The following is a 27,882-nucleotide window of genomic DNA, read 5'->3' as shown; positions in this document are numbered from 1 at the left end:
TCAGTTACTCTGATGAAAGGCTATGTGGCTGCCTTTGTCTGTCTTACGACAAAAGCAGTACACCTTGAGCTTTGTACTAATCTGACAAAGAAGACTTTTTTTGCGGCATTTGCTCGCATTTGCTTCGTCGGACGATGCGGCTTTCCATCGAAGATAATGAGCGACAATGGTAAAACATTTATCGGCGCGCAAAGAGCCACCGAAAAACAGTTAGTGGACTTTATCAAACACGTCTCACCAATATCAAGATTGTACAAAAGTACGCGCCCCAAGGCATTAATTGGCAATTTATTCCCTCAAGCGCTCCTAAAATGGGTGGTTTTTTAGAATCAGCTGTACAAAGCTTCAAATTACACTTCTGAAAGGTAGCTGGAAATTACAAATTGAATTACGAAGAATTCACAACATTATTAATTCGAATTGAAGCCGTTCTAAATTCACGGCCTCTAACAATCCTCTCGCAAGATCCCTCAGATTTCACAGCCTTAACTCCAGGGAACTTTCTCACAGGAACACCCATTCTGGCCATACCTGAGACAGGCGTGGAGTCGCTATCCTTGTTAAATCGATGGGAGAGAATTAAAATTCTCCATCACGATTTTAGCCATCGATGGAAAGAAGAATATATAAAGGATCTCCATAAAAGATACCGTTGGAAGACTTCCAAACAAACGCCAAAACTTGGAGATTATGCCATCATCCATGATGATTGCCCCCTACCGAATGGCGGCTTCGCCGCATAGAAAAGCTACATTACGGCTCCGACGGTCACATACGAGTCGTTGATCTTCGTACGCAAAGCGGAACGCTAACCAGACCGTTCGTGAAGTTTGCTTTCTACCAGCCGCCGATAATAGCAACGCAACAAATCGCAAATAATCAACCGATACTACCGCATTACAATAAAATAATCAAATCAATAAACAAAAAACCCAAAAACTCGCTAATAACCGTTTAAAATAACAAATAACTAATAAAATATGGTCGATCAATATGACGACCCATTCATGCCACATAGCGTGGCACGATCATCTATATTGTTTATATGACAGATCTGCATAATCAATCAACTCTTTTACACAGATTAACATGGATGTGGATACGCCAATAACTCCTACGCCAACTGTGCGATCGGCTATCAACGTGCCACGTACCGGGCCTTCCCCAACGCCCCGAGCTGCAGCTGCAACTACCCCTGCAACAGCACCTGCACCGATACCGGTATCAGCACCCGCTCTCCGTGTTGGCACGCGACCACCACCGACACTATCATCACTGCCTTCAGAGGCACATCGCATACGATGTCCCATGTGTCGACGCCCACACCGCCTGCAACATTGTGGGATTTTTAAAGGTATGCGACCGTTGCCACGACAGCAAGTTGCCTAGACACACGGGCATTGTCTAAACTGCCTACGCATAAGTTATATGAATAACAACATAAAATTACTTTATTCATTCGAATTGATCTTAAGATTAACTTATGACAAAAATCACGCTACCTCCTAACTGTGGATAGGTAGTGTATTGCTAAATGTATAACTAAATATATAATGTAATATGATCATATGTGTGTGCATTCAAAACAGGTTTTGAGAGTCTATATAATAGCAATATAACATACAAGTTTACTCATCTGCTGTTAATCTTTACAGTGGAGGTTTAGTGAGTACGTAACTCCTACGCATGGGACTCAAATGTGTGAGTCCACGGACCTGTGCCAAATTTGCAGCAGGCCACATCACACGCTACTTCATCGTACCTCGAGGCATGACGTTGGTCGGCCACCTGCCCTTCGCAGCCACGTAACACGACCTCAACCGCCAACTCGTACGGTACGACCGCAGATTGGAGCATCAATGCGGCGTTGACAGCCTAGACCATAACCACGTCGTTCCAAGGGGCTTAGCAGCGTTGTGGCAACGCTACAACAGCTGCAGCGACTACTAGGCTAATCATTTGCTTAGGGGGTCCGGGATGACTAAATGAGCCTTAGTCCCCCCCTCACTATAAGACACTGTCACACCAAATTCACCACATCAATTCACATCCACATCACCACACCTACTTAGCATACATTCCACATCCCTACACCATGCACCAACACGCACACAAATACAACACTACCACGATCACACCACCATGAAGACATCACAATAGATAATCAATCGATTTGACAGTGTGATCAATTTAACAAGAAAACTTACAAGGCCGGCCGGTTGCCAGTCATTAATTTCGCAATACCGATATGGTCGCCTTAATGTAGATCAAGAAGCTTTAACGTGTCAGAGCACTGCACACTATAAAAGTACAGGATGCCTCCTAATATCTCCCATAGAACATGCGGATAGAAAGGTCTGTAAGCTTCTGGTTAAAGAAAACAATGCAGTCATCTGCTTGGAGCTGAGCTGCCTAGGAGATCGGAGCACTAAAAGATCATCTCTTGAGTACATCGACGACATAGCCCTATTTAACGAACAAACTACGGACGCAACTGACTTCAGATACGCCCTCAACGCCATTTGCAGTATAGTAGGGGATCGTAGTCTAAACTGAACAACATTTTTTTAATTTTTGTAAAGCTGACCAACTTCGCATAAAACAACACGTACTTCATTTAAGCATAGTGCAATATAGTAAGTGCATATAGCAAGTGCTGCACACTCCGCCGTTCAATCATATCTCAACTTTTACATTGTTATAATATTGCTAGAAATGTTGTATAAATGATCAGGATGACAAAACGAGTTGAAATCCCGGTCCGTCCGTCTGTGCAAGTTGTAAATTTAGTAAAAGTTGAGATATCGTGCTGAAACTTGGTACACACGTTTTTTAGCATCGTCAGAAGATTGATATTGCAAACTACAATTAATCAAACCATTGTCACGGCCAGAAAACGCAAATAAACAAAAACTTATAAATTGTAATAACTAAGCTCCACAATTAAATATAATATCCTTATTTCGCAGAATTAATCGCATAAGACAGAGACATATGTAGTTTAAAAAAAATGAGAGTGGCTCCGTTTTCTTATAGTTTTAGTGAATATATCTCCCCAACCATTTATATAACACTTAAATTTGCTCAAGATAAATCTCTTTAAAAACTTTTACAACAATGTTGAAATAGGTGAAATCGGATGATAACCTTGCCCTAATAACGGTTATGTTAAAAACTACTAAAAGTGCCGTACATCAATATACAATATTAACCCGTTAGAGACAATACATTTTACACCCTGAATGTCCTAATATTTTAATCTTATAGTACGAAAATTGGTGAAATCGGATTACAACTCCGCCTATTTCCCATATAACACAACACTAAATTCTGATTGTTCCAATATACAAATCAACCAGCAATGAATATATCAGGATTAGACTTTGTCCAAATAGTGTCTTTAAAATATGCCATTTAGCGTCTAAAAATTTTTAAAATTAGAGAAAAACTCGCCAAGACCCCAGATATTGAATATGTGGACCCCCGTGTGTATTGCTAACTTTTAACCGAAAATACCAGTAAAATTCTTAGATATATTATTAAAATTCGGAGAGAATCCTTTCCTTGTAATGATATGTCTATTTGTCCAAAATGAGATGAATCCCTTTGCCTCCATATAACTATGTTCCTACTCTAAAGATATTCGCACTTCCGCTTGATTTTATACTGCATATATCGGTCAATATGTAAGTTGTTAAAAAATTAAGTGATAGTGTTTTTCTAATAACCGTTCAACTTTGTGCCCAATTTATTAAAACCAGGCGACCTATAACTATTATAAAGATTTTCAAACATTTGATGGACTTTACTCTTACCTTAATTAAAATCAGAGAGCAACTGTTTCTGTTTATGATATGTAGCAAAATAATGGATAAAATTTTAACATTAATACCCCTATGTATCTAATAAATATATGATCTTCAAACTTCCGGTTCGCTTCACATCGTATATATCGGTCAATATGTAACATGTCTTAGAAAAATTAACAGAACGTATAATATTGGATAAACTTTAGTTTAATGATGAAAATATGTGAAACTCATAACAAGCTACCCAAACTTTATTTAGAAAATTGCTTTAAAGTATGTTTTCAAATATACCTGAGTAATGACAAAAATTTGTGCAATCAGCACAGACCTTTTATGCCCCCAATATACCCTATATAGTGATTTCCGACTTCCCCCTCTCATTAGTCATTATCATCACTATATGCGTAGTTATTTTAAGCGCACCCGAAACCATAAGGTGAAGAGCTATGTACGGGCACATAATATTCACCATTCACCATATAAGCATTTGTCACTGCTCCCATTTTCACACCACTATAAGAGCTGCCACAGTTATCCTTCACCGCTTCTTGATAATCAACACAATGCATGCTGGGGAAGTCATCACGTGCCACAGCCTCGGCGTAGTAAGCGGTGGAGCGACCATGACTGCAGCTACCAATTAGATCCAAAACACAACCAGGTTGCCTCATACCACCGTTCGGGTAGAAAGCGCCCTTACCAATTGGCTTCAGGAAACCTAATTGACCGCCGTTGGTCTGAATGGACTCCACATAATGAGCATCGGTGGCATTCAAACGTTTGTCGTTTTTATCGTAACTGAAGAGTGGTAGGGCGGGGTCCAAACCGATTATGGCGTGAAGCAAGCCATTTTTAGTGTTCTTACCCGCATAACCGGCCACATGAGCACCCAAGCTGTGACCAATCACTTCGGTTTCATCTAATCTCATACCAAAGTTCTCGACCAAATAGTTTATCATACTGGCCACCTTTTCTCCAGTCCTTGATATAGCAACAACAGAAGACACATAATCAACGGAACGTGCACGTACCCAATCGACAAGGATCACATTGTAATTTCCACGTCCCAACCAAGCAGAACGAATATCCGTATTCATACCGGCGGTGTAGCTCTGAGCCCAACCGTGTATAATAAATCTGTAGAATTTAGAGGTTTTACTTATGTACTTAGTATCACCAGCTTTTTAAAACACTTTTCTACCAATGTATATCGTACCTCGTTGGATTGCTAGCATCGAAGCCGGAATCGGTAATGGATTTGATAGTTTCATTAATACTTTGTTCTTTAGACGAGTTGCTATTCCTGGAAAGGTAGAAAGTCACTGGTACTGGTAAAAGGCGGCCCTCTATTTCTTCTTTCTTCTCTAAATCTGCTAACATTTGTTCACCCTCCTCGGTAGACACCCAAACCAATAAGCCATCAACTTGAGGAACATACCAACCATTCTCACCACTGACACGTTCCTCCTCGGGAATGGATACGGAAGTAACTAAGAATTAGGTTAATACATTTTCATGCACTGATTACAACTAACGGTTAGTTACCTCCAATCAGAGCACAGATTGCTAAAAATATTACGACTTTCATTGTTAAGTCAATAGCAAATACTAATAACTCTTGAATCAATCCAAACCAATTTATATAACAAGTGGAAACCTGACTATTTTTGTGTTTTGAAGTGTATCAGAAAATACAAACTACAATAATAGTAGCAAAATAGTTGCATAATGTTGATTAAAATGAATAGCGATAACTTTGACACGACGTTGTAAAAATATAAAATAAAAATGATACAAATTTGCTTTTTTAACGAAATATCGATTAGCTTTGCCGAAGCGTATTATTACGAATATACATAAGTTACTAGAAATATACGGTAATTCTTAATTAATCAGAATTTTAATTATTCCAGTTGCATTAGGGTTTAATATTTCTAACGGATAAATTAGTATATTACACAGACAGAAAAAGAGAATATGTAATCAAGAAAGGGGAATGGCATATTTCGTATGTCATTCAATCTTTGAAAACTAACTATTAACGAATGTCTTATGTCCTTTATATTCAAAGTTCGATAACATTATTCATCGATACAACAATTAAAGCGTCTTTAAACTTTCCGATAACGTTTCGTAGAACGAATGTTTCTTTACAGTTGTATTATGTATATTCAATTTGAAACAATTTCCCTTCCGATTTTAAGTATATTCTGCAAACATAATGCAATTTTCTAACAAATGAATTCAGATTGGAAGATCATCGTATCATTTGTTTTAACAGTTATTAATATATATAAACGCATATATACTACCAATAAAACTTCGCCATTTATCGGGTCGCTATCTTTGGGCGCTGTGCTTTTGTTAAAAATTACATGTAAAAATATCAAAATGTAAGGAAGTTAAAACGCTGTTATGGTTTGTTCAATTCGCAGCTCACTAACGGTTTTGAATCGAAGACAGCTAAGCTTTTTTTTAGCCAGTGCAAGCTAAAAGAGGTAACGGAATGAAAAATAAATAGAGACATCTAACATTATCAAATCGTCCTAGGCAATTTATTACGTTTTATGTTAATTTTAAGTGCATCGATTTAAAATAAATGAATCTTTTTAACATTCGAATGATGACTTTAGGTATTCAAAATCGAGTTTCATTGTTTTTCCACAACTTTTTCTTTTACAACGATCACACTGAAGACACAATGGCAACATATTTCGAACAGCCTAGATAAAATTAATAAAACTATTTTGGAGACTTTCAGAAGAAAGTTTTTAAAGTACATTTCAAAAAGTTTTATTTTATCCCTTCCGTTAACTGTTTAAGATATTTGAGTATTGTCAGCGGTTTCTAATTCATGCCGAGGGTTAGATATAAATATCTAGGCATATTAGCGTTGACCTCTTTTATAGAACATTACCTGAAGTAAACTAATTTAACCTAAGTTAAAGAATGAACATTTTGTTACGTACTAAGTACTTTGAATAAAGTACCTCTCATACTCGTCCTTACTGTTAAATTTGCCATTTCTGGAATTATTCTCTTGAACAAAACCGTTTTATAATTTACCTATTTTTGGGCTAAAATGGGTTGATTTTGGCCGGTGTTTACTTCATTTCAAGTTAATAGCAACGCTTCAAAAATTTGTAAGATATGTAAGTACATTACCACCAACACAATGCGGGTTAGGACGCAACAAATTAGTACAAATTAGCCTTGAAAAATCGGCTTGCCCTCATAAATTTACCACTTTTATTTAATCTCTTTAATGTTAAATATAAATCAATTGAGACCCCATTAATTTTTATTTAGCATTTTAAGTAAGTAACTTTTTAGTAACTTAATAAATCTACTACGAGTTTATAAGTGTTATTATTTTGCACACTTGAATACTATTTTCGTCTTATACCCCAAGCACTTCAAATAAAAAATAAAAATTTCTGCGAGCTGAAATAATTTTTAATATAACGGGTAACCCAAGTAGAGGCCTGTTTTTGGACTGTTTTTAAACAGATTACGCATGAGTTGTGTCAATCTGTCATCTTAGTCTTGTTTAATATTGTTTGGCTTTTCTTCATGGAGAGACTTACGCCTGAATAACGTTTACAAATCGTTCAACTTTATTACGAAAATTCACGTTCCGTAAAGAATGTGTTTTAGAGCCAAATTTTTTTCATCGATGAGATCAATGGGTATGTAAACAAGAAAACTTGCCGCATTTGGGACGAAGAGGAACCTGAAGAATCTCAAGAGCTGTTTATTCAAACAACGGTGTGGTCTGTGGATCGGTCCATATTTCTTCAAAAATGATGCCCGTCAGAACGTAACCGTCAATGGCGTTTATTAAGAGAAAACTTCGTTGAGCGGATAATTTCAATTTTGGGTCGGTCGATTTGCCACCAAGATCGTGTGATATCATCCCGTTAGACTTTTCCTTGTGGGGATATGTAAAGTCTAAAGTCTATGCGGACAATCCCGCTCGATTCAGGCATTCAAAACATCACGCTTGTCATTCATCAGTTACCAGTCGAAATGCTCGAACGAGTCATCGAAAATTGGACCCAATGGATGGATCACCGAGACGTAGCCGCGCATTCAATATTCAAAAGAGATTATCTTGAAAAAATAAAAGATAAATAATGCTTTATCAAATGATAATAAATATTCCCCATTTTCTTTAAAATTTCTGTGTTTGTTTATTTAAAAATTAAAGAACCTCCAAACAAATCATCCTTTACTATCAGCTACGTCAACGTTCTGTTCTTTCATGCATTACCTCATTGATTTCTATGTCTTCAAAAGTGCGTAGCGTTTCTATAATAATTACCCAATTACTTTTGGGCCTATTCGCTATACACACTACAATAAATTAAACAAATCATAAACTTAGTAAATACGTATGTAAACAAACATAAATAATAAACGGTGTAAATAAAGTTAATTGTTAGTAAAATTAGCTTATTACAATATGTTGCAAAAACGTGCTAAGTACACTGTAAAAGAATTCTTGTCGTTAAAAAAGGAAGGAGATAATGATTATATTTCTTAAATCTATCGAGATATAAATACATTTGGGGAAATAATATGTATCTTTGCAGATTGGATTAGTAAGCTATTCCTTATATTTAGGCTATAATTTTTAGTTTTTGAAGAATATGGGTAATCAAGTTATAATTCGCCAAGAAGCAATTTTCCACTTAACCCTTCAAAATTAAATCAACTTCCCACAAAATATAAATAAATTCCTTAATTTTATTTTAAATTTAGAAGAAGAAATAAAGTTCTATAAGTGCAAAGGAGTAAGTATAGATGTAAATGTTTGGAAAAGGGGTTTTGATAGCTTCCTCCAATAGGCATAATGTTCACTTCTCACCATGTTACCATGTAAATATGGAAGTGCTTTATTTGCACGTATCCGAGCCTTAAGTTCTCACAAATATGGATTCTCAATCTGTTTCAAAGAAATCAATATTGAGTGAGTGTATGGCTATATGGGAAGACATTGACTCACATCATTCAAATGACTTTACGTTAGGTGAAATACGGTATACAAACCGCGGAACGGAAATCATTTTATTGATCATATGTTGCCAATAGAAAGGTATTAGAGCACCTGCTCTAGTTTCGAAATATGCCTAGTAGTTTGTGGTCCTGGTATTCTTCCTATTTCACCCAAATGTATTACGAACTTTCTAAAAGTAGAATATATACATACAAGATAATAAAAACTTTAATTTATTTTTTATTCGATTTAAATTTATTTATTTTCTTAATATTATAATTAGTGAGGATTATAATTGGTAAAGGTGCCTCCTATACGAATGGTAGTAAGAGTCAACCTGGTTGCGGTCTCGATTTGACTCTACTACACCGAAACTGTGACGACCGACAATTTTAAGAACATGAGGCTGTAAATAAGAGTTGCGATGTCTCATACAGTGTGTGGAATTGGGTGCTGTTACTAACGCTACTATGGTGGCTGGAGATTTATGTGCATCCGTACTCAGCACTGCTTCCTATGGGTTCGCATTTAATTAAGGATATGATGTTTGATATAGCTGTATATATATTATATATATTGTTAATGAATAAATATATGTTCGATATAAAAAAAATTAATTTTGAGTTACGTTTCTTTGAGATAAGTGAACATTACTTTCTGCTATCTTCTAGAATTTTCTGAACAAGCTCTTTACTTAAACATTTTAATAAAATGGCTTAAGACTATCCCCCGCTGTTATGTTTTGTTAAATGACATTTCTGTAATAAGTAGTATGTTTTTAAATCATCACTTTATCGTCTTTAAATTTTTGAAAGCCAAATCATGAGTTAGTTCTCTGGCTAGTTACGGTGGCTACTCATATTATTTGTGAAGTATTGTAGTTTATAACTATAGGACTTGATAGCAGGGTATCGAATAGAAATTGAAAAGGATTAAATCTTTTCTATATTTCAAAATTAGAGAGAGAGTGAGCTATCACTCGTCAATTTTAAATATTACAGTGAATAGTATTAAGCACAATTGTCAAAAGAGATTGATAAGTAACCATCTTAGCAGAATCCAAAAAAACTACTTGTCGACTTATGATATCTGGCTGAGCTCCCACATATTCCATCGTTATCAGGTAATCCAAAAAGTAAGTGACATCTTCCCGGGAAGGCACCACAAGAATTGAATATATACAAATAATTTCGAATTTACACCTGTCGACAATTAATTCGTGGAATGTTACATAGCATTCTGAGTGAGGTTAAGTGTTTTGAAAAAATAGTTTAATGACACGCTATTTTTTTTTAATGAAATAATGCTTTGCTATTGATACAAAAAAGTGGCTTCGTGAGTATTACCCGTTTTTTGAGCGAGACGAAGCAACTATCCGTAAGTGGTTTAATAAATTCTAAACGGGCCACCGTCCAGGAGTCCAAAAGAGGCTGCCACGCCAATAAAAAAAAATACGTGTGGTACTCGGGGACAGCCGCGGTAAAACTATTTTGCTGCATTAACTATACTAAGAAATAAAATTACAAACGATTAGTAAATACGGGAGCAACATGTTGCTATATAAAATCAGGAATTTATGAGAATAAAAACAAATTAAATATATATAAAAGAGTAATAACAATTAATGGATTTTCGATAATACGTTATTATCATTTTATTACTCTATTTGGTAAAAGACGAATTTTTTACGAAATCGAAAATTTAGAAGCAGACTTTTTAATTGGATACAAATTCTGAAAGAAATTAATGCAGTGATCAACTTGAAAGAAAAAAAGTCGATAATAAATAATGAAAAGGAAAGAATGATTGGATATTATAGGAAATTTATCAAGGATTTCGCAGCAATAGCTAAACCATTAAACGAACATTTATTAAGAAAAAGTAGACATGTATCTCAGCATATGCCAAAAAAAATTGAAGTTCGATTAGATTAGGACGCAATTTAAGCATTTGAAAAATTAAAACAATTACTAACCAATCAAGTAGAATTAACTCAACCAGACTTTAATAAAAAATGTATATTAGCAACCGATGCCTCAAATGATGCACTAGGTTGTGTATTAAGCCAATATGAAAACCTATTACATTTATCTCTAAAGCATTGAATTCCACAGAAAAGAATTATGCAACGAATGAGAAATAACTTTATACCATAGTTTGGGCTTAAAAACTTTAAAAAACTACCTTTATGGAGTATCAGATTTAGAAATACATACAGATCACCAACCTTTGACTTTCGCAGTCTCTTCAAAAAATCCTAATGTAAAAATTAAAAGATGGCATACCATTATTGAGGATTATGCTCCAAAAATAATTTATAAACCGTGAAAAATTAATATAGTCGCGGATGCATTATCCCGATAAAACTTAAATAATATAACTGATGAATCATCAGAAATGGACACACAGCATTCAGCAGAGTGCTCTGATAATACACAAATTCAAGAAACTAAAAAACCATTGAATCAATTCAAGCAACAAATACTACTTAGGTCGCTTTACCATTCACGAATCTACCATTAATTTTAATAAAATTTTTTTAATTTAATGACTATTCTAAAAGAATTCCAACCAAATCTTGTAACTGAAATATATTGTTCACCTGAAGACTTATATGAAATAGAGGTTAAGTTAAAAGAAACATTTACTAACAAGTTTTTATTTACAAACAACTTTCTCATGGATATACCAAACAAAGAAGACCAGGGAACAATAATAGAGCAAACTCATAACAGAGCACACAGGGGCTTTGGCAAAAATGATAAACAAATCTCAACTTTTTACTATTGGCCAGAAATGCATAAACAATTTAAAGAATACGTTAGAAATTGTGAAATTTGTAATAAAAAGAAATATGATAGACATCCCATAAAAATACCTATTGGAGAGGTCCCTATACCTAAAGAGGAGGGAATAAAAATACACATAGATATATTTTATGCACAATCATTAAAATTCATTACATTCATTAAACAAACTGAAGATAAGATTAATTTAGAAGTTAAAGTGTTAGAGATATTATTGTACAAGGATTCCCTAATGTAAGGAGAATAACAATTGATAATGAACCAGGATTTACTACGGTACAATTTAAATCCCTGATGCAGATATTTCAGATTGACATTTATTTCTGCAACCCAAACCATAGCACCACAAAAGGTCAGATAGAGAGGGTACATTCAACAATAATTGAAATATCACGATGTATAAAACAAGATTATAATTTAATCAGCTTTTGAAATCAATATATAGAGCCGCTCACAAATACAATAAAACTATATATTTGGTAACTGATAAGAAACCATTCGAAGTCCTTTATAATAAGGTCTCTCATGATAATTTACCAGACAAACTCTTATTAGCACAAACTAGGATGCTAGAAAGACAAAATTAAAATTGATTTAACAAAACATATTTATGTGGAGATGTTATATATGAAAAAATAAAAGGGGAGAGAAATAAGATAAAGCCTAGATACAAGAAACAAGTAATAAAAGAGGATTTAGGGAATAAGGTTACAATTAACTACAGAAATAGAATAGTACATAAAGATACTCGTAATATTAAATCTTGAATATATGTATATTATTAAAAATGAACACGGATGATTGACTATAACTGATTTAATGGACATTTCTAACTTTAAGATATTAAAAATACATATGTAATTGTTATGTATGTTAAGTATCCAAAGATTATAAATGATTGCAAATACTATGAAATAAGAGCAATCACACAAAAAGGCGGTAAATTAGTAATTGGCAAAGAAATTGCAAAATGCAAGAAATAATATATTAATATAAAAAATTGTAAAAAAGAAATGATAAGCACCTATTGTAAAATTAAAAGTACAAATACTTGCCTATCAGATATTTTGTCCAGAAAAAAAGGTAAATGTAAAAAAATAGAAAATATAGAAAAATAGAAAATATAGAAATAGAATAAAATAAAGATATAAAAATTTAGAATCTCAAAAAATATCATATAACGCTATTTTGAATAAAATAAATAACCTATCGAAAAATTATATTGAATCGGGGACGATTCAACTTAGAGTGGGGGGAGTTAACGGCAGCCTCCACACAGTAGCTTTACGCTAATTATAAACAAAACTGTATCTTTGCACTTAGCAATAATAAGCATCTTTGCTTATTTAAGTAAGTAATATTCTTTTTTATTAAGCTAAGACCACCCATAAAATTTAAACAATAAAACCAATTACTGAATAAGCGAATATTGTACTGACACTTATTGTAAGACTTAAGCAAATAAGAAAATTGTGAATATAAGAGTAAATTGTAATAAAGAGATCAGTTATCCATCAGGATAACTCAAACTATCATATTTGATTTCTTCCTCGCGTTTGTGGAAAACTATATTTTTTTTTAACGCTTCCTAAATGAATGAAGTTAATTTGCATACAACAAAGGCAGGTCGGTAGACATTGCTCTGCACGCCGTTGTGTCATGGCTCGAGGAGCTCTCTTGCACAAGGAATACGTTGTGGGGGCACTTCTCGACAATGAGGGAGCATTCAACAATGCGTGGCCGGAAATAGTCGTTTGTGCTCTGGATAAGTTTGATGTTGAAATGAACCTCAATCATCTCGTATATTGTCTTCTCTTCTCAGTCGGCGTGCATTACGAAAGGTCAATAGTGGCACCCCGCGGGGCGGGGTCTATCTCCTATACTATGGATCTTAGGTAAATTACCTGTTGAAATAACTCGAGGGACGAGGCTGTCGGGTGAAAGTCTATGCAGCTGATGTTACCCACATAGTTAAAGGAAAATTCCTGAATACCATCTATGAGTTAACATAAGTATACCTCTATGTGGAAGCTATCTGAGCGAAAAGGATTGGCTTAGCTGTCAATCCAAATAAAACTGAACTGGCTTTATTTACAAGGAAGTATAAAATCCCGGAAACAACTTTTCAAAAAGTTGAAGTTTCTTGACCTCCTCTTTGATAGAAATCTGTCATTGAAGCCCAATGTTGAGAAGAGTGTAAGAAGTCACTGACTGTCCTATATTGCTGTAAATGAGCTACTGGGAATCGGTGGGGTCTCTCAATCAACTCTTGCTTCAGATTGCCAGACCACTGTAGTTTTTTTCAAGCAAAAATGGCAGCCATCAGTGTAGCAACAGATGTACTTCTCTGAATTGCGGCTTCTTTTAGGAAAATATGCAGCCACTTTGATAACAGATCTGCTATACAGACCTTGAGCTGAGCTGACAGTGAATTTAAAACCGCTTTTTTTTTGCTACGTTACGCAATCGGCAGCTCAACAAGCATTTATCCTCGCCGGATAGTATACGAAAAAAACTGGGTGCCTTTTTAACCACCAATCTCAATGGCAATGTATTTGACAGATGGTTAGCTTTCTTGCTTCTTCTCTTCTAGGAGCCTAACACTCGCCAATGGTAAATCCACTGCGAACATATTCATGAAATGGTATAAAAATTCGAAAGCCTAAGATTCTTGGTATTACCCTCGACAACTTATACTATTTCGCTTCACATATGACCGCTTTATTATTGCCAACGTACGTACGCCTCCTAGGATCATCAAGAGATCCTTCCTTGATTACATCGACGACATAGCCCTATTTAACGAACAAACTACGGACGCAACTGACTTCAGATACGCACTGAACGCCGTTTACAGTATAGTAGAAGATCGTAATCTAAACTGAATGACATTTGTCTAATTTTTGTAAAACTGACCAACTTCTATATTCTACTATTAAACTTCCACAAGTACTTAATTTTAGCATGATTTTAGGCGTCCTAGTACTACAATCCCATTTGTTTTAAAATTTTTAAAGAGTTAATATTTGTGTTGCACACTCTACTGTTCAATCATATCTCAAATTTAACATTTTTATACTCTTGCAACATGTTGCTACAGAGTCTTGTTGTTTTGCTAACCTAACGGTTATTTGTGTCACCTAAAACTAATCGCTATAGGGTTATATATATTTAAATAATCAGGATGACGAACTGAGTGGAAATCCCGGTCCGTCTATCTGTACATACTGTAAATTAGTAAAAGTTGAGATATCGTGCTGAAACTTGGTACACACGTTTCTGAGCATCGTAAGAAGGTTGGTACTGCAGAATACAATTAATCAACGCCCACAAAACGCAAATAATGAAAAAATTGTAATAACTAAGCTCCACAATTAGATGCAAGCATTAGGGAGAGGCATCTGTGGTTTCAAAAATGTTGAATTAATGTATATATCTCTTAAGCCATATCAGCTTTAACACCCGAATTTGCACAGGATAAATCCCTTTGGCAACTATTACTACAGTGTAAAAATAGGTGTAATCGGATGATAACCCCGCTTACTCCCCATATTGCGGTTAAGTTTAAACTACTAAAAGTGCCGCAAATCAATAAATAAACCCGCCAGAGATAATACATTTCACACCCAGGATGGAACAGAAGGGCTTTACAGAAGAAAGTGACAAAAATGACGGAGCAACATTGTGCCAAAAATGGATCAAATCGGGTGAGAGCTTGCCCTAGACCCCATAGAACTAATATCATCTCCCATCTACCTAATAGTGGTAAGTAGTCTAATATCGAAAAAATGTGAAATTGGACCTCGACTTACCCAAATTGACTATGGTATGTCTACTATAAATAGAGATTTTCGTTATTCTAACAAACCTCGTGCCGAATTGTCAGTCAGTGTATGAGATATATGTTTATTAAATTGCTTGAAAATAGGTTGTAGAGTTTACCTGAGTAATGCCAAAAGTTTGTGCAATCAGCCCATATCTTTTCTAGCCCGCAATATACCCCATATAGTAATTTCCGAGTTCCCACCTCTCTTTAAACCGTTTTGTTTGGTCCAAATATGTGATATTTTAGTGAAATTAAGTGAATACGCTTTCTTAAAAATGTGGTTTAACGCTTACTATGAAAGAATTGGTTTAGACTTTGGTTAAAGCGTCATATACCTAAATTAATAAATTCCAATCCTTTGGTTGAAGGTTTGCTCATCACCACAATATATTAAATTTTAATTTTCGCTAAAGGGCAGTTAATTATTGTTATAAAACTAATTTAGTCTATATATATAAAATGAGTTAATAAGACACAAATTTTAATGTAACATGTGTTGAATTCTTTTGCAACATTATTAAAACCAAGTTTTGCCTACACCTGAAGGTATTTCCTTGACAATAATCCCAAGCAATATATCCCTCGTTGTCGAACTTTATTCCTAAATTCGAAAAATAGTTTTGCAACAAGCAGTCCTCTTGTACCTAATCATTATTGCACATCGCATAGTTTGCATTCGTCGCTTAATTGCGAAAAATAGTTCAAAAGAGTACACTCGAACACATGACTGATGAACGGACTAACTGATAGATTAATCAAAGATTAGAATTTAACTATATATTACAGGAACATGTAAATTTTGATATAAATAATAATAAAGATCGATCGCTTTGAAATGTTCCTAATACCTTACTTATCTCGACTGACTGTGGTAAATTTAGCTCAGCTGTGTGTTTAAAGAGGAGTAAAGGAAGAATTTAAACTTAACAACTTACACAATACCACAAAATTGTCTCTGAGTATTACTGCCAACTTGAAAAAATTAAATGCTCAAGACATAAATAAAATTAACTAATATCCTAATATTATCTTATTAATTACAAAATCAGTCGTTATCATCAATTTTATGCAATTATTTTAAGCATAGCCAAAACCATAAAGTGAAGAGCTGTGTACAGGCACATAATAATCACCATTCACCATATAAGCATTTGTCACGGCACCCATTTTCACACCACTGTAAGAGCTGCCACAGTTGTCCTTCACTGCTTCTTGATAATCACCACAATGCATGCTGGGGAAGTCGTCACGAGCTACAGCCTCAGCGTAGTAAACATAAGAGCAAGTATGACTGCAGCCACGAGTTACATCCAAGAGACAACTATGTTGAGTCTTACCACCGTTCGGGTGGAACGCGCCCTTACCAATTGGCTTCAGGAAACCCAATTGACCGCCGTTGGTCTGAATGGACTCGACATAATGAGCATCGTTGGCATTCAAACGTTTGTCGGGCTTGTTGTAACTGAAGAGTGGTAGGGAGGGGTACAAACCGACTATGGCGTGAAGCAAGCCCTTTTTAGTGTTCTTACCCGCATAACCGGCCACATAAGCACCCAAACTGTGACCGATCACTACGGTTTCACCCAAATGCATACCAAAGTTCTCGACCAAATAGTTAATCATGCTGGCCACCTTTTTGCCTACCTTAGGTACAGCAACAACAGAGGAGGCATAGTCAACGGAACGTGCTCGTGTCCAATCCACAATGATCACATTGTATTTTCATCGTCCCAACCAGGCAGCACGAATATCCTTATTCATACCGGCGATATAGCTCTGACTAAACAACTTTTTTCAATCAGTTTATATCTTACTTCGTCGGATTTCTAGCGTCGTAGAATTGTTAATAGATTTGGCAGTTTCGGTAATCTTTTGTCTTTTGGACGGGTTTCTATTTGTGTACATGTAGAAAGTCACTGGTACTGGTAAAAGACGACCCTCTTTTCTTTTTTTCTCTAAATCAGCCAAGATTTGTTCCCCTCTTCGGTTGAGACCCAAACTAATGAGCCATCAGCTTGAGGAATATACCAACCATTCTCGCCACTGACACGTTACTCCTCGGGAATGGGTACGGAAGTAACTAAGAATAAAATTAATACATTTTCATGCACTGATTACAACTAGCGGTTAGTTACCTCCGATCAGAGCACAGATTGCTAAAATTATTACGACTTTCATCGTTAAGTCAATACAAAATACTAATAACTCTTGAATCAATTCAAACCATTTTATATAACAAGTGGAAGCCTGACTATTTTTGTGTTTTGAAGTGTATCATATAATACAAACTAATAATAGCAAAATAGTTGCTTATTATTGAATGAATAGTGATAACTATGACACGACGTTGTAAAATTATTCAATAAAATTAACACAAATTTGCTTTTCTAACGAACGACTTAAGTTAGTATTTTGCACAAACAGAACAAGAGGAAATGTAATCGAGAAAGGTGAATGGCATAATTGTCATTAAACAAGAATAAACGTTAACTTCGGTTGCACCGAAGCTATAATACCCTTCACAAATACAAAGACTCCTTACAAGAACTTGATTCCGATCTAAATTCGTGAAGAAGACCTCGTCAAATGAAAGAGTTTTCAATACAAGTACTTGATCTCGATCGTTCAGTTTGTATGGCAGCTATATGCTAAAGGACAGATGCAAACTTTCAGATCGATAGCTTAAAAACTGAGGAACTAATTTGTATATATAGACAAAACTCAGCGCTTCATGCTGATCATTTATGAATATATTTTATAGGGTCTACGACGTTCCCTTCTCGGTGTTACAAACTTCGTGGCAAACTTACTTCACTTTGTTCAGGGTATAAAAATAACGGTTAACGAATATCTTATGTCCTGTATATTCAAAGATAAGTTAAGCTTAATTCGATTAAAGTATTTATCGTTACAGCAATTAAAGCGTATTTAAACTTTCCGACAACGTTACGTATAACGATTTCTCCTTTGCATTTGTATTATACTCAGTTAGGAATATTTTCTCTCCCGACTTCAACCTGGTATTAACTCGTCAAGTAGAGGAATATATTCTTCAAACATAATGCAATTTTCTCATAAAGGAATGTTAGACTAGATACCATCAGATAATCTGTTTTCACAATTCTTAAATTTATATAAACCATACATGTGTATACTATAAAATATCGCTGCGCCATTTCTCTGCTCGTTATCTTTGGGCGCTGTGCTGCGGTGCTGCGTGTAAAAATATCAAAAAAAAAGGATAGGAAGTTGAAACTCTGGTATTGTTTGTTCGATTCGCTGCTTGCTAATCAAAGTTTCTGATCATCATCATTTGAATGATTAGGTTAGCTAATAGAAATCAATTTTCATATTTGTATACAACTGTTGCTTTTAGAAATGGAAGAAGAAATGTTTTAAAGCACATTTCAAACAAATTTATTTTATCGCTACCGCTAACTTTTTAGTTTATCGACAGGTTCTAATTTAAAACAGGGAAAGAAGTTCCAAGTTCGGGTGTAACCGAACATTTTATACTCTCGCAACTTGCAAGAATCAAAGCCCGAGAAATTACTTCAGGTGTTGGCAAAATTTTATATTAAAGGAAGATTGATCCGATTCAACCAATTTTTGACACAAAAATAAACTATTATCGAAAGTTTCATTTATTTATTTTTTTATATGAATTTCAATTGTTTATCTTACACATTGACCGATATTATCGGTAAAAAGTCAACTACAGGCACTGGGGTCCACATATTCAGTACCTAGATGCTTGAGCAGTTTTGGTTCAACTTAGAAAATTTTTGGTCACAAGATGGCAAACTTTAAAATTAGAGAGATGCAATTTAATTTCCCTGGTGTGTTTAGTGCTTGATTTATCGCGCTCTTAGTAGGTTTTAACAGTACCGTTATATGGGGAGTGGGCGGGGTTATTATTATAGCTTTAGCGCTTTAGGAGATACGCACATTAAACCTATAAGACGACGGGACCACGCCCACTTTTAAAAAAATTTAAACTGCAGATGCTCCACCCTAATGTAATACTATATACCAAATAACAGTATTGTATCTTGTTGTGGAGCTTAGTTATGGCAACTTATTTGTTTTTGATTAATATCGTTTTGTGGGCGTGGCAGCGGTCCGATTATGCCCATTTGCGATACCAACTGTCTTACGGTACCAGGAAATATGTGTACAAAGTTTTATAATGATATCTCAAGTTTTACTCAAGTTACAGCTTGCACACACAGACGGACAGACAGTCACCCGTATTTCAACTCGTCCCTTCATCCTGATAATTTATATATATATAACCCTATATGTAACTCTATTAGTTTTAGGTGATACAAACAACCGTTAGGAACGAAACTGTTATACTTTGTAGCAACATGTTGCGAGAGTAAAAAAATAATTATGTATGGTTACTTAGCTATAAATAGCTGCCTATATTAGCGTTGACCTCTTTTATAGTATATTAACTGATGTAAATTAATTTAACCTAAGTTAAAGAACGGACATTGTGTTACGAACTTGCCACATTGCAATGAATGTATACATTTTCCTCATTTTGTATAAAGTACATCTCATACTCATCTTTACTGTTAAATTTGCCTATTCTGGAACTATTCTCTTGAGAGCTAACTCACTTAATTTAGCTTCGAACAAAACTGGATTTTGACTTGTATTGGGTTTATTTGAGTTAAAAAGCAACAATTTTGTAAGTCCGCGTTTTTATTATAACTTGGCCTTGAAAAATCGGACCACTTATGTTTTATTTCTTTTATGTTAACTATAAATCAATTTAGACCCCTGTGCTGATATCGGTTATCTCCCTATACATGCTATAAGCACTACAACAAATCACGATAAAGTTAACAAATAATAAACTTAGTAAATGTGTATGTAAACAAACATAAATAAGAAGCAGTAAAAATAAATTTAATTGCTAGTAAAATCAGCTCATAACAATAATCGTATATTACCAAATAGTGATGGGTACACTGTAAAAAAATGTAATGTCATTAGAAAGATGTTAAAGACATGAATTCAGTTAGATATAGGGTAATATATATATACATGATCAGGATCAAGAGACGAGTTGAATTACGGGTGATTGTGTATTCATCCGTTTGTCTCCTTATCTGCACGTGCAAGCGATAGCTTGAGTAAAACTTGAGATATCTTAATGAAATTTACTACATATGTTCCTAGGCATCATATCTCACAAACCATTATAACTATTTCAACCTAATTCGCTCCCGGAAAATCTTCGTAACACACACTCCCCATATAACGGTTATATTGAAAACTTCTATACCTGCGATAACACAATAAGTAAATACCCCAGAAGCACTAGATTTCACAAATAAGATGATAGGGAAAGGCTGTATAGGGTCGCTGTAAGAGTTGGACAATCGGCGGGGCGGCGCCCCAATTTTATGTGAAATCCTATATCTCTAAAAATACTGAACTTCTTTCAACATAATTCTTTACAGAACATTATATTGACATCATAATACAATACAGTGTGGGAGTGCGCAAATATGGAAAATAACAACGCCTACATTCCATAAAACAAACTTTTACACTCTACTTATTTCCTTCATTGTACAGTATACATTTCGAACATCAGGGAAGTTATCGGAAGACAAATGTATACAAATAGGTCACGTGAGATATGACATCAAATGTCACGAAATCGGCCCCATGATACCGAATATGTGGACCTGAGTATCTATGGCTGAATAAGTAAAATCGGGTGATTGGTTTCCAAAGCCCCCATGTACTTAGTAGTAGTATGTAGGCCAATATAAGTAATTAAATTAAATCATTTTATGATAAATAATATGAGTTAATAAGATACCAAATTTGATTGTAATATATTCGATTTCTTCAAAATGAATATTGAATTCTTACGCAAGATTTTGTAATATAATTGCGAATATCGAGAGTATAAAATGTTCGGTTACACCCGAACTTAAGCCTTCCTTACTTATTTAATACAAAGTTTTGTTAACACCCGAAATAATTTCCCCGCCTACTAACCGCGCAAATTGCGAAAGTAACTTAGCGCTTGTTGTTGTGGCATGTACATTTGGATATAAATACTACTGAAGATCATAACTTCAAACGATTTTTAATAGTACATAACTGGGTTTCTCAGAATTCATTTCGAGTAAAAGTTAAGTTCAGCAATGAACTTAGTGAAGAGTTGAAGAATAATCTGGCTTTAACCAGTTTTTAATACTATAATCGGGGTTGCGAATGTATTAATTCAAAAATTTTGGATTAAGAACTAAATTTTCATTTTTTAAACCTGAGGTTAGCATTCAGCATTTGATTTTCAATTCTCAATCCCGATGAAAATTTTATTTTTTATCCTAACATCGGAATGTAGAATTCCAAAATATTTGGGATTTAAAAATTAAAAATTTTGATTTGTAGTCTGTATGTGTAAATTTGCCGCCCTGTGCTCTAGAGTATTGAAGTTGATTTATAAAATAGTAGAAAAAGAAATACGCAAACGAGAAAAATTGTTAATTCTAAAACAATTTATTTTTTAAATTATTAATTAAATACGTGGGATTTAATATTTTTTATTTTTCAGCTCCGTATTTGGGATAACAAAAAATATTTAATAAAAATGTTTAATACACTGCTTGCAACGCTAACCACAATTATGTTTCGGAGAATTACTAGCCTAGCGCCTAAAGCCGTTTGAATCGCATGCAAGATACTTTATAAATAAAAAATTACTTATACTTTCATATCAATATACTTGTATTTTCTAGTAAATTCGTTATTTTCATCACTTTATGTGCAATTATTTTAAGCCGAACCGAAACCATAAGGTGAAGAACTACGTACGGGCACATAATAATCACCATTCACCATATAAGCATTTGTCACGGCACCCATTTTCACACCACTGTAAGAGCCGCCACATTCATCCCTCACTGCTCCCTCATAGTCACCACAACGCATACTGGGGAAGTCATCACGCGCCACAGCTTCGGCGTAGTAGGCGGTGGAGCGAGCATGACTGCAGGCACCAGTTACATCCAAAACACAACCAGGTTGAGTCTTACCACCGTTCGGGTAGAAAGCGCCCTTACCAATTGGTTTAAGGAAACCCAATTGACCGCCATTGGTCTGAATGGACTCGACATAATGAGCATCGTTGGCATTCAAACGTTTGTCGGGCTTGTTGTAACTAAAGAGTGGTAGGGCAGGGTCCAAACCGACTATGGCGTGAAGCAAGCCCTTTTTAGTGTTCTTACCCGCATAACCGGCCACATGAGCACCCAAACTGTGACCGATAACTTCGGTTTCATCCAAACTCATACCAAAGTTCTCGACCAAATAGTTAATCATGCTGGCCACCTTTTTGCCTACCTTAGGTACAGCAACAACAGAGGAGGCATAGTCAACGGAACGTGCTCGTGTCCAATCCACAATGATCACATTGTATTTTCCTCGTGCCAACCAGGCAGCACGAATATCTTTATTCATACCGGCAGTGTAGCTCTGAGTCCAACCGTGTATAACGAATCTGTAGAATTTAGATGTTTACTTATATACTTACTTAACAGCTTTTTAAAAGACTTTTCAACCAGTTTATATCATACCTCGTTGGATTGCTAGCATCGAAGTCGGAATTGGTAATGGATTTGGCAGTTTCAGTAATTTTTTGTCCTTTAAACGGGTTTCTATTTGTGTACAGGTAGAAAGTCACTGGTACTGGTAAAATGCGACCCTCTATTTCTTCTTTCTCCTCTAAATCAGCCAACATTTGTTCACCCTCTTCGGTTGAGACCCAAACTAATGAGCCATCAGCTTGAGGAATATACCAACCATTCTCACTGTTCTCACTTCTTCCCTCAGGGCTGGCTACGGCTACAACTAAGGACATGCTAATAAATTGTCATGCACTGATTATAACCAGCGGTAAATTACCTGTGGTCAGCGAACAGATTGCTAAAATTATTACGACTTTCATTGTTAAGTCAATAGAAAATACTAATAATTCTTGAATGAACTCAACTCAATTTATATAACAAGTGGGGCATCTGTTGCTTTGAAATGCATCGATCAATACAAACCCATATTGGCAAGATAGAAGTTTATTGATGAAAAAATCAAATGCGATAGCTCCGACATTATCTTGATGAAAACATTTAAAATTTAATTGATAAAAAGCCGCCGTTTTAGTAAAATATCGATTAAGTACGCCAATGCGGCTTATTATTAGGAAGATAAGATACTAGAAATATACACTGCAAGTAGTGTATGGAATTTTATGGCAAAATGCATATTTAATCGTAATTTTAATTTTTCATCGTTCCAGGTGGGTATGTCATTTTTAGCGGATGAATTACCCATGTATATATTTATATATGTATATATATGGTATAGTTTAATAAGGATTATTGTACGCGGAACTCTTCGTTAGACATTCAAGCAATAAATAATAGATATGTAGTAATTTTTAAATTAACTAAGCTCTTCACTAACACGGATTTCGCTCTTATTGCACGTAAAACCTCCAGTGTTTATGAAACTTTGTGGAGAAATTATTGGAATATTAGAATAAATACCACTTTATGACCTTTCTTCTTCACTGGTATTACAACACATTGACAACGTCATGACTGTATCGAACGCTCAAAATTTCATTGTTATTGTAAACAACACCGTTCGTGGTTTTACCAAAATCATTATTTAAAAATATTTGTTAAGCTGAGATCTGCGTCCATTACTCGAGATTATTTTAGAGAAAAACTATCATAGAGAACGCTTAATCATTCTCAGTGATATTCCAGCGACACATCAGATAATCCCTTACGTTTAAAGCAAATCAATGGTACTGGAGTGCATCAAACAACTTAACATTATTGTCATTAGCATGGATTCATGGGAAAAATGGCATTACGGGAGGTACTGGCAGTAAATATCCGGACTTCGGCATGACTAATCTAAGTAAGAAGCGGGCATGCCCATTGCTGATATATAATATATATCATTTACAGGATAGTTTTTAATCGATAGAGACCAATCTATTTTTAATATGTCACATTAAGTCTACATAATTTAAATTAGTAACTACTTAGTAATGTGAGAAATCTACTATAAGTTAATATTTACTTAATTTTCTTATACTTAAAAACTCTTTTTTCTTATACTCCAAGCAATTATCCAAATAAGAAATAAAAAGCACCGCGAGCGGAAATAGTTTTTTATATACTATCAGCTACGTCAACGTTCTTTGCTTTCATTCATTATCTCAATTACTTTTGGGCCTATTCGCTATACACACTACAATAAATTAAACAAATCATAAACTTAGTAAATACGTATGTAAACAAACATAAATAATAAACGGTATAAATAAAGTTAATTGTTAGTAAAATCAGCTTATTACAATATGTTGCAAAAACGTGCTAAGTACACTGTAAAAGAATTCTTGTCGTTAAAAAAGGAAGGAGATAATGATTATATTTCTTAAATCTATCGAGATATAAATACATTTGGGGAAATAATATGTATCTTTGCAGATTGGATTAGTAAGCTATTCCTTATATTTAGGCTATAATTTTTAGTTTTTGAAGAATATGGGTAATCAAGTTATAATTCGCCAAGAAGCAATTTTCCACTTAACCCTTCAAAATTAAATCAACTTCCAACAAAATATAAATAAATTCCTTAATATTATTTTAAATTTAGAAGAAGAAATAAAGTTCTATAAGTGCAAAGGAGTAAGTATAGGTGTAAATGTTTGGAAAAGGGGTTTTGATAGCTTCCTCCAATAGGCATAATGTTCACTTCTCACCATGTTACCATGTAAATATGGAAGTGCTTTATTTGGACGTATCCGAGCCTTAAGTTCTCACAAATATCGATTATCAATCTGTTTCAAAGAAATCAATATTGAGTGAGTGTATGGCTATATGGAAAGACATTGACTCACATCATTCAAATGACTTTACGTTAGGTGAAATACGGTATACAAATCGCGGAATGGAAATCATTTTATTGATCATATGTTGCCAATAGAAAGGTATTAGCCCACTTGCTCTAGTTTCGAAAGTAATCCTTATATGCCTAGTAGTTTGTGGTCCTGGTATTCTTCCTATTTCACCCAAATGTATTACGAACTTTCTAAAAGTAAAATATATACATACAAGATAATAAAATCTTTAATTTATTTTATTATTATAATATATAATTAATTAGTAAAGGCCCATCCGGTGACAATACCAGTTTAAATTTTTTCTATCTTCAAAAAGTAATGCTGTCATTCGAAAAAAAATCATTCTACTCAAAGGAATAATAACAATTTTTGCATAATGATAACAAATAACTGATATGGACTTTCCGCAACACGTCAAAGTAATCGAAATATTTTATTATCAAGATCTAATGAAATTATTAAACCATGCCAAATATAAAATTGCTAACATTAACAACTAAATTATATTTTGCGACTTAAGTTATTATCTGGTTCGTTGGTGGCAAAGCGTGCAATCTTCGCCAAATTATGGCCACACACTACAAATCAGTCACATGTGTGTCCGTAATTAAAATCTCGAACATTTATCGTTACTATGTGTCAGTGACGCTAAATGATTAAAAAGTGATTCATTTAATTTTAATGCAAAGTATCTTTCAGTAGATAACGCTGAATATATAAAGCTTGTCACATTTATTGGGGTCAATTGTTTCTTGACACATCTAACATGGATACCATGATACGAAACTCTTTCTGAAACTTTGCTTTCTGAGAGAGCTCATGAACTTTCGGTGCTACCAAAGTAAACCACGAGTTCATGAGCTACTGAACAGATGACAAGCAAAATAACGAACTACCACTAAGAATCCCGCTTAAATCAATTTCGAAGTCAGTGGGTTATTTGTGAGATCAGAATTTTTAGTGACTTTCACAAGTGTTTCTAACTTTTATTTAAATAGATTAAATATAGTTTTGATTTTAAGAAAGAGCAGGTATTTTGTCGCAGAGTATTGTTTCGCTTAGCAGTACCAATTGTCAACAGATATACTTGTACATATTTTGGTTAGAATTTTCAGCAAATATTTTTAAACTTTGACTTCCTAATAAATTATCAAAAGATATTTGTTTATTGAGTATATAAAAAATAAGTAATGTTCATGTTCAGGTTATTTAAAACTTGTAAGTGTTTTGAAATCTTAAAATATTTTGTTAAATTTAGTTTCAAATGTTAATTTTGAAAATCTTTTGTGATTAAAATATACATTTGCATATATTTAGACGTCATATAGGATATATAGCTTGTTGAACTAATTTTAATTATGTATTTTTTTCTGTAAAATGGAAACCGAAAAATACCCAAAAAATACATTAAAAATCTCAAAACGTATTTTTTTCCTTAGTGGCACCATTGTCAAATGTTATAAAAAATGTGGACTTTTACAGCGCTCTCGATTCAAAGAGTTGCGTATCATGTCATCCTTGACATCTAAAGAAATGAACGCGTTGCATATTTTGGCAATTTTCGCTTAGCAAGTAATTATTTACTTCGAAAACGCTCAGATTAATTGAAATCTAATGACACTGGTTCTATCTTTATTTCGCAGCTGCTATTTCGGCTTTTCTTGTGGAAGAGAGCCGTGAGAACGGCGAAAATGGCTGGTATATACCACAAGTCGATAACTCATTAATGAAGAGGGGGAAAGTAAAATCGCGGAGAGTGAGAAACAGGAAGCCTTAGACCGACGTCTCAACTTAGTGCCCGTTAAGTATTATCTGTATACACAAAAAAATCCAACTACACCAAAAAAATTACTGTCGCCGCTCAAACCATTTTGAACTCGAACTTCAATGCCAACAACCTCACTAAGTAAGTGTGTTTAAAGCGCAGTATTTCGTGTAAGTATATATCTGATATTATTCTCTAAATATCAACAGAGTTTTAATTCACGGCTGACTTCAGAGTTACAAAGCCGATATGAATAAGAATATTCGCGATTATTTTTTGAGCCATGGTGACAACAACATAATCGTCTTCGGTTGGGCACACGCTCGTTCTATCGGTTATATATCCAGTGTTGTGACTGTGCTCAAAGTGGGCAAAAAGGTCACCGACATGCTTGATTGTTTGGGACAGAATCGCGGTCTCTTCCTGAGTGATACTTCTCAAGAGTGGTGATGCTACATACGTTGAATCTATCCAAACTGAGGGTGGTCAATTGTGTTTTCTGAGGCCAGTTGGTAAAGGTGCGATGTCTCATACAGTGTGTGGAATTGGGTGCTGTTACTAACGCTATTATGGTGGCTGGAGATTTATGTGCATCCGTACTCAGCACTGCTTCCTATGGCTTCGCATTTGATTAAGGATATGATGTTTGATATAGCTGTATATATATTATATATATTGTTAATGAATAAATATATGTTCGATATAAAAAAAATTAATTTTGAGT

The 27,882-nt window shown here is 34.5% G+C and overlaps 4 protein-coding genes across 8 annotated transcripts in view; all 4 read right to left on the bottom strand.

Moving 5' to 3' along the window:
- RYa-R (RYamide receptor) overlaps nt 1-27,882 on the bottom strand; it is a 404,709-nt gene that overhangs the window by 211,363 nt on the left and 165,464 nt on the right. The window lies entirely within an intron of this gene.
- LOC106622099 (phospholipase A1 VesT1.02-like) lies at nt 4,078-5,365 on the bottom strand. The gene is made up of 2 exons (XM_070113127.1): nt 5,026-5,365; nt 4,078-4,946 (listed from the first exon to the last, which is right to left on the bottom strand). Exons 1-2 carry the CDS (start codon nt 5,187-5,189, stop codon nt 4,223-4,225), a joined length of 888 nt encoding a protein of 295 aa, XP_069969228.1. The 5' UTR covers nt 5,190-5,365; the 3' UTR covers nt 4,078-4,222.
- Nucleotides 16,269-17,510, bottom strand: LOC106625309 (phospholipase A1-like). Its single transcript, XM_070113124.1, has one exon. It carries the CDS (start codon nt 17,062-17,064, stop codon nt 16,519-16,521), a length of 546 nt encoding a protein of 181 aa, XP_069969225.1. The 5' UTR covers nt 17,065-17,510; the 3' UTR covers nt 16,269-16,518.
- On the bottom strand, nt 22,180-23,536 carry LOC106625307 (phospholipase A1). 2 transcript variants are annotated; one of them, XM_070113208.1, is made up of 3 exons: nt 23,380-23,536; nt 23,052-23,319; nt 22,180-22,975 (listed from the first exon to the last, which is right to left on the bottom strand). In XM_070113208.1, the coding sequence occupies exons 1-3, from the start codon at nt 23,420-23,422 to the stop codon at nt 22,252-22,254; spliced, it is 1,035 nt and encodes a 344-aa protein (XP_069969309.1). In that variant the 5' UTR covers nt 23,423-23,536; the 3' UTR covers nt 22,180-22,251. The 2 variants fall into 2 exon arrangements, with proteins under 2 accessions (XP_069969309.1, XP_069969308.1); XM_070113207.1 differs by having other exon boundaries at nt 23,052-23,325; nt 23,380-23,524.

This window comes from Bactrocera oleae, chromosome 2 (genome assembly GCF_042242935.1).
Source record: "Bactrocera oleae isolate idBacOlea1 chromosome 2, idBacOlea1, whole genome shotgun sequence".
Taxonomy (NCBI): domain Eukaryota; kingdom Metazoa; phylum Arthropoda; class Insecta; order Diptera; family Tephritidae; genus Bactrocera; species Bactrocera oleae.
This window is presented reverse-complemented; position numbering and strand designations above follow the sequence as displayed.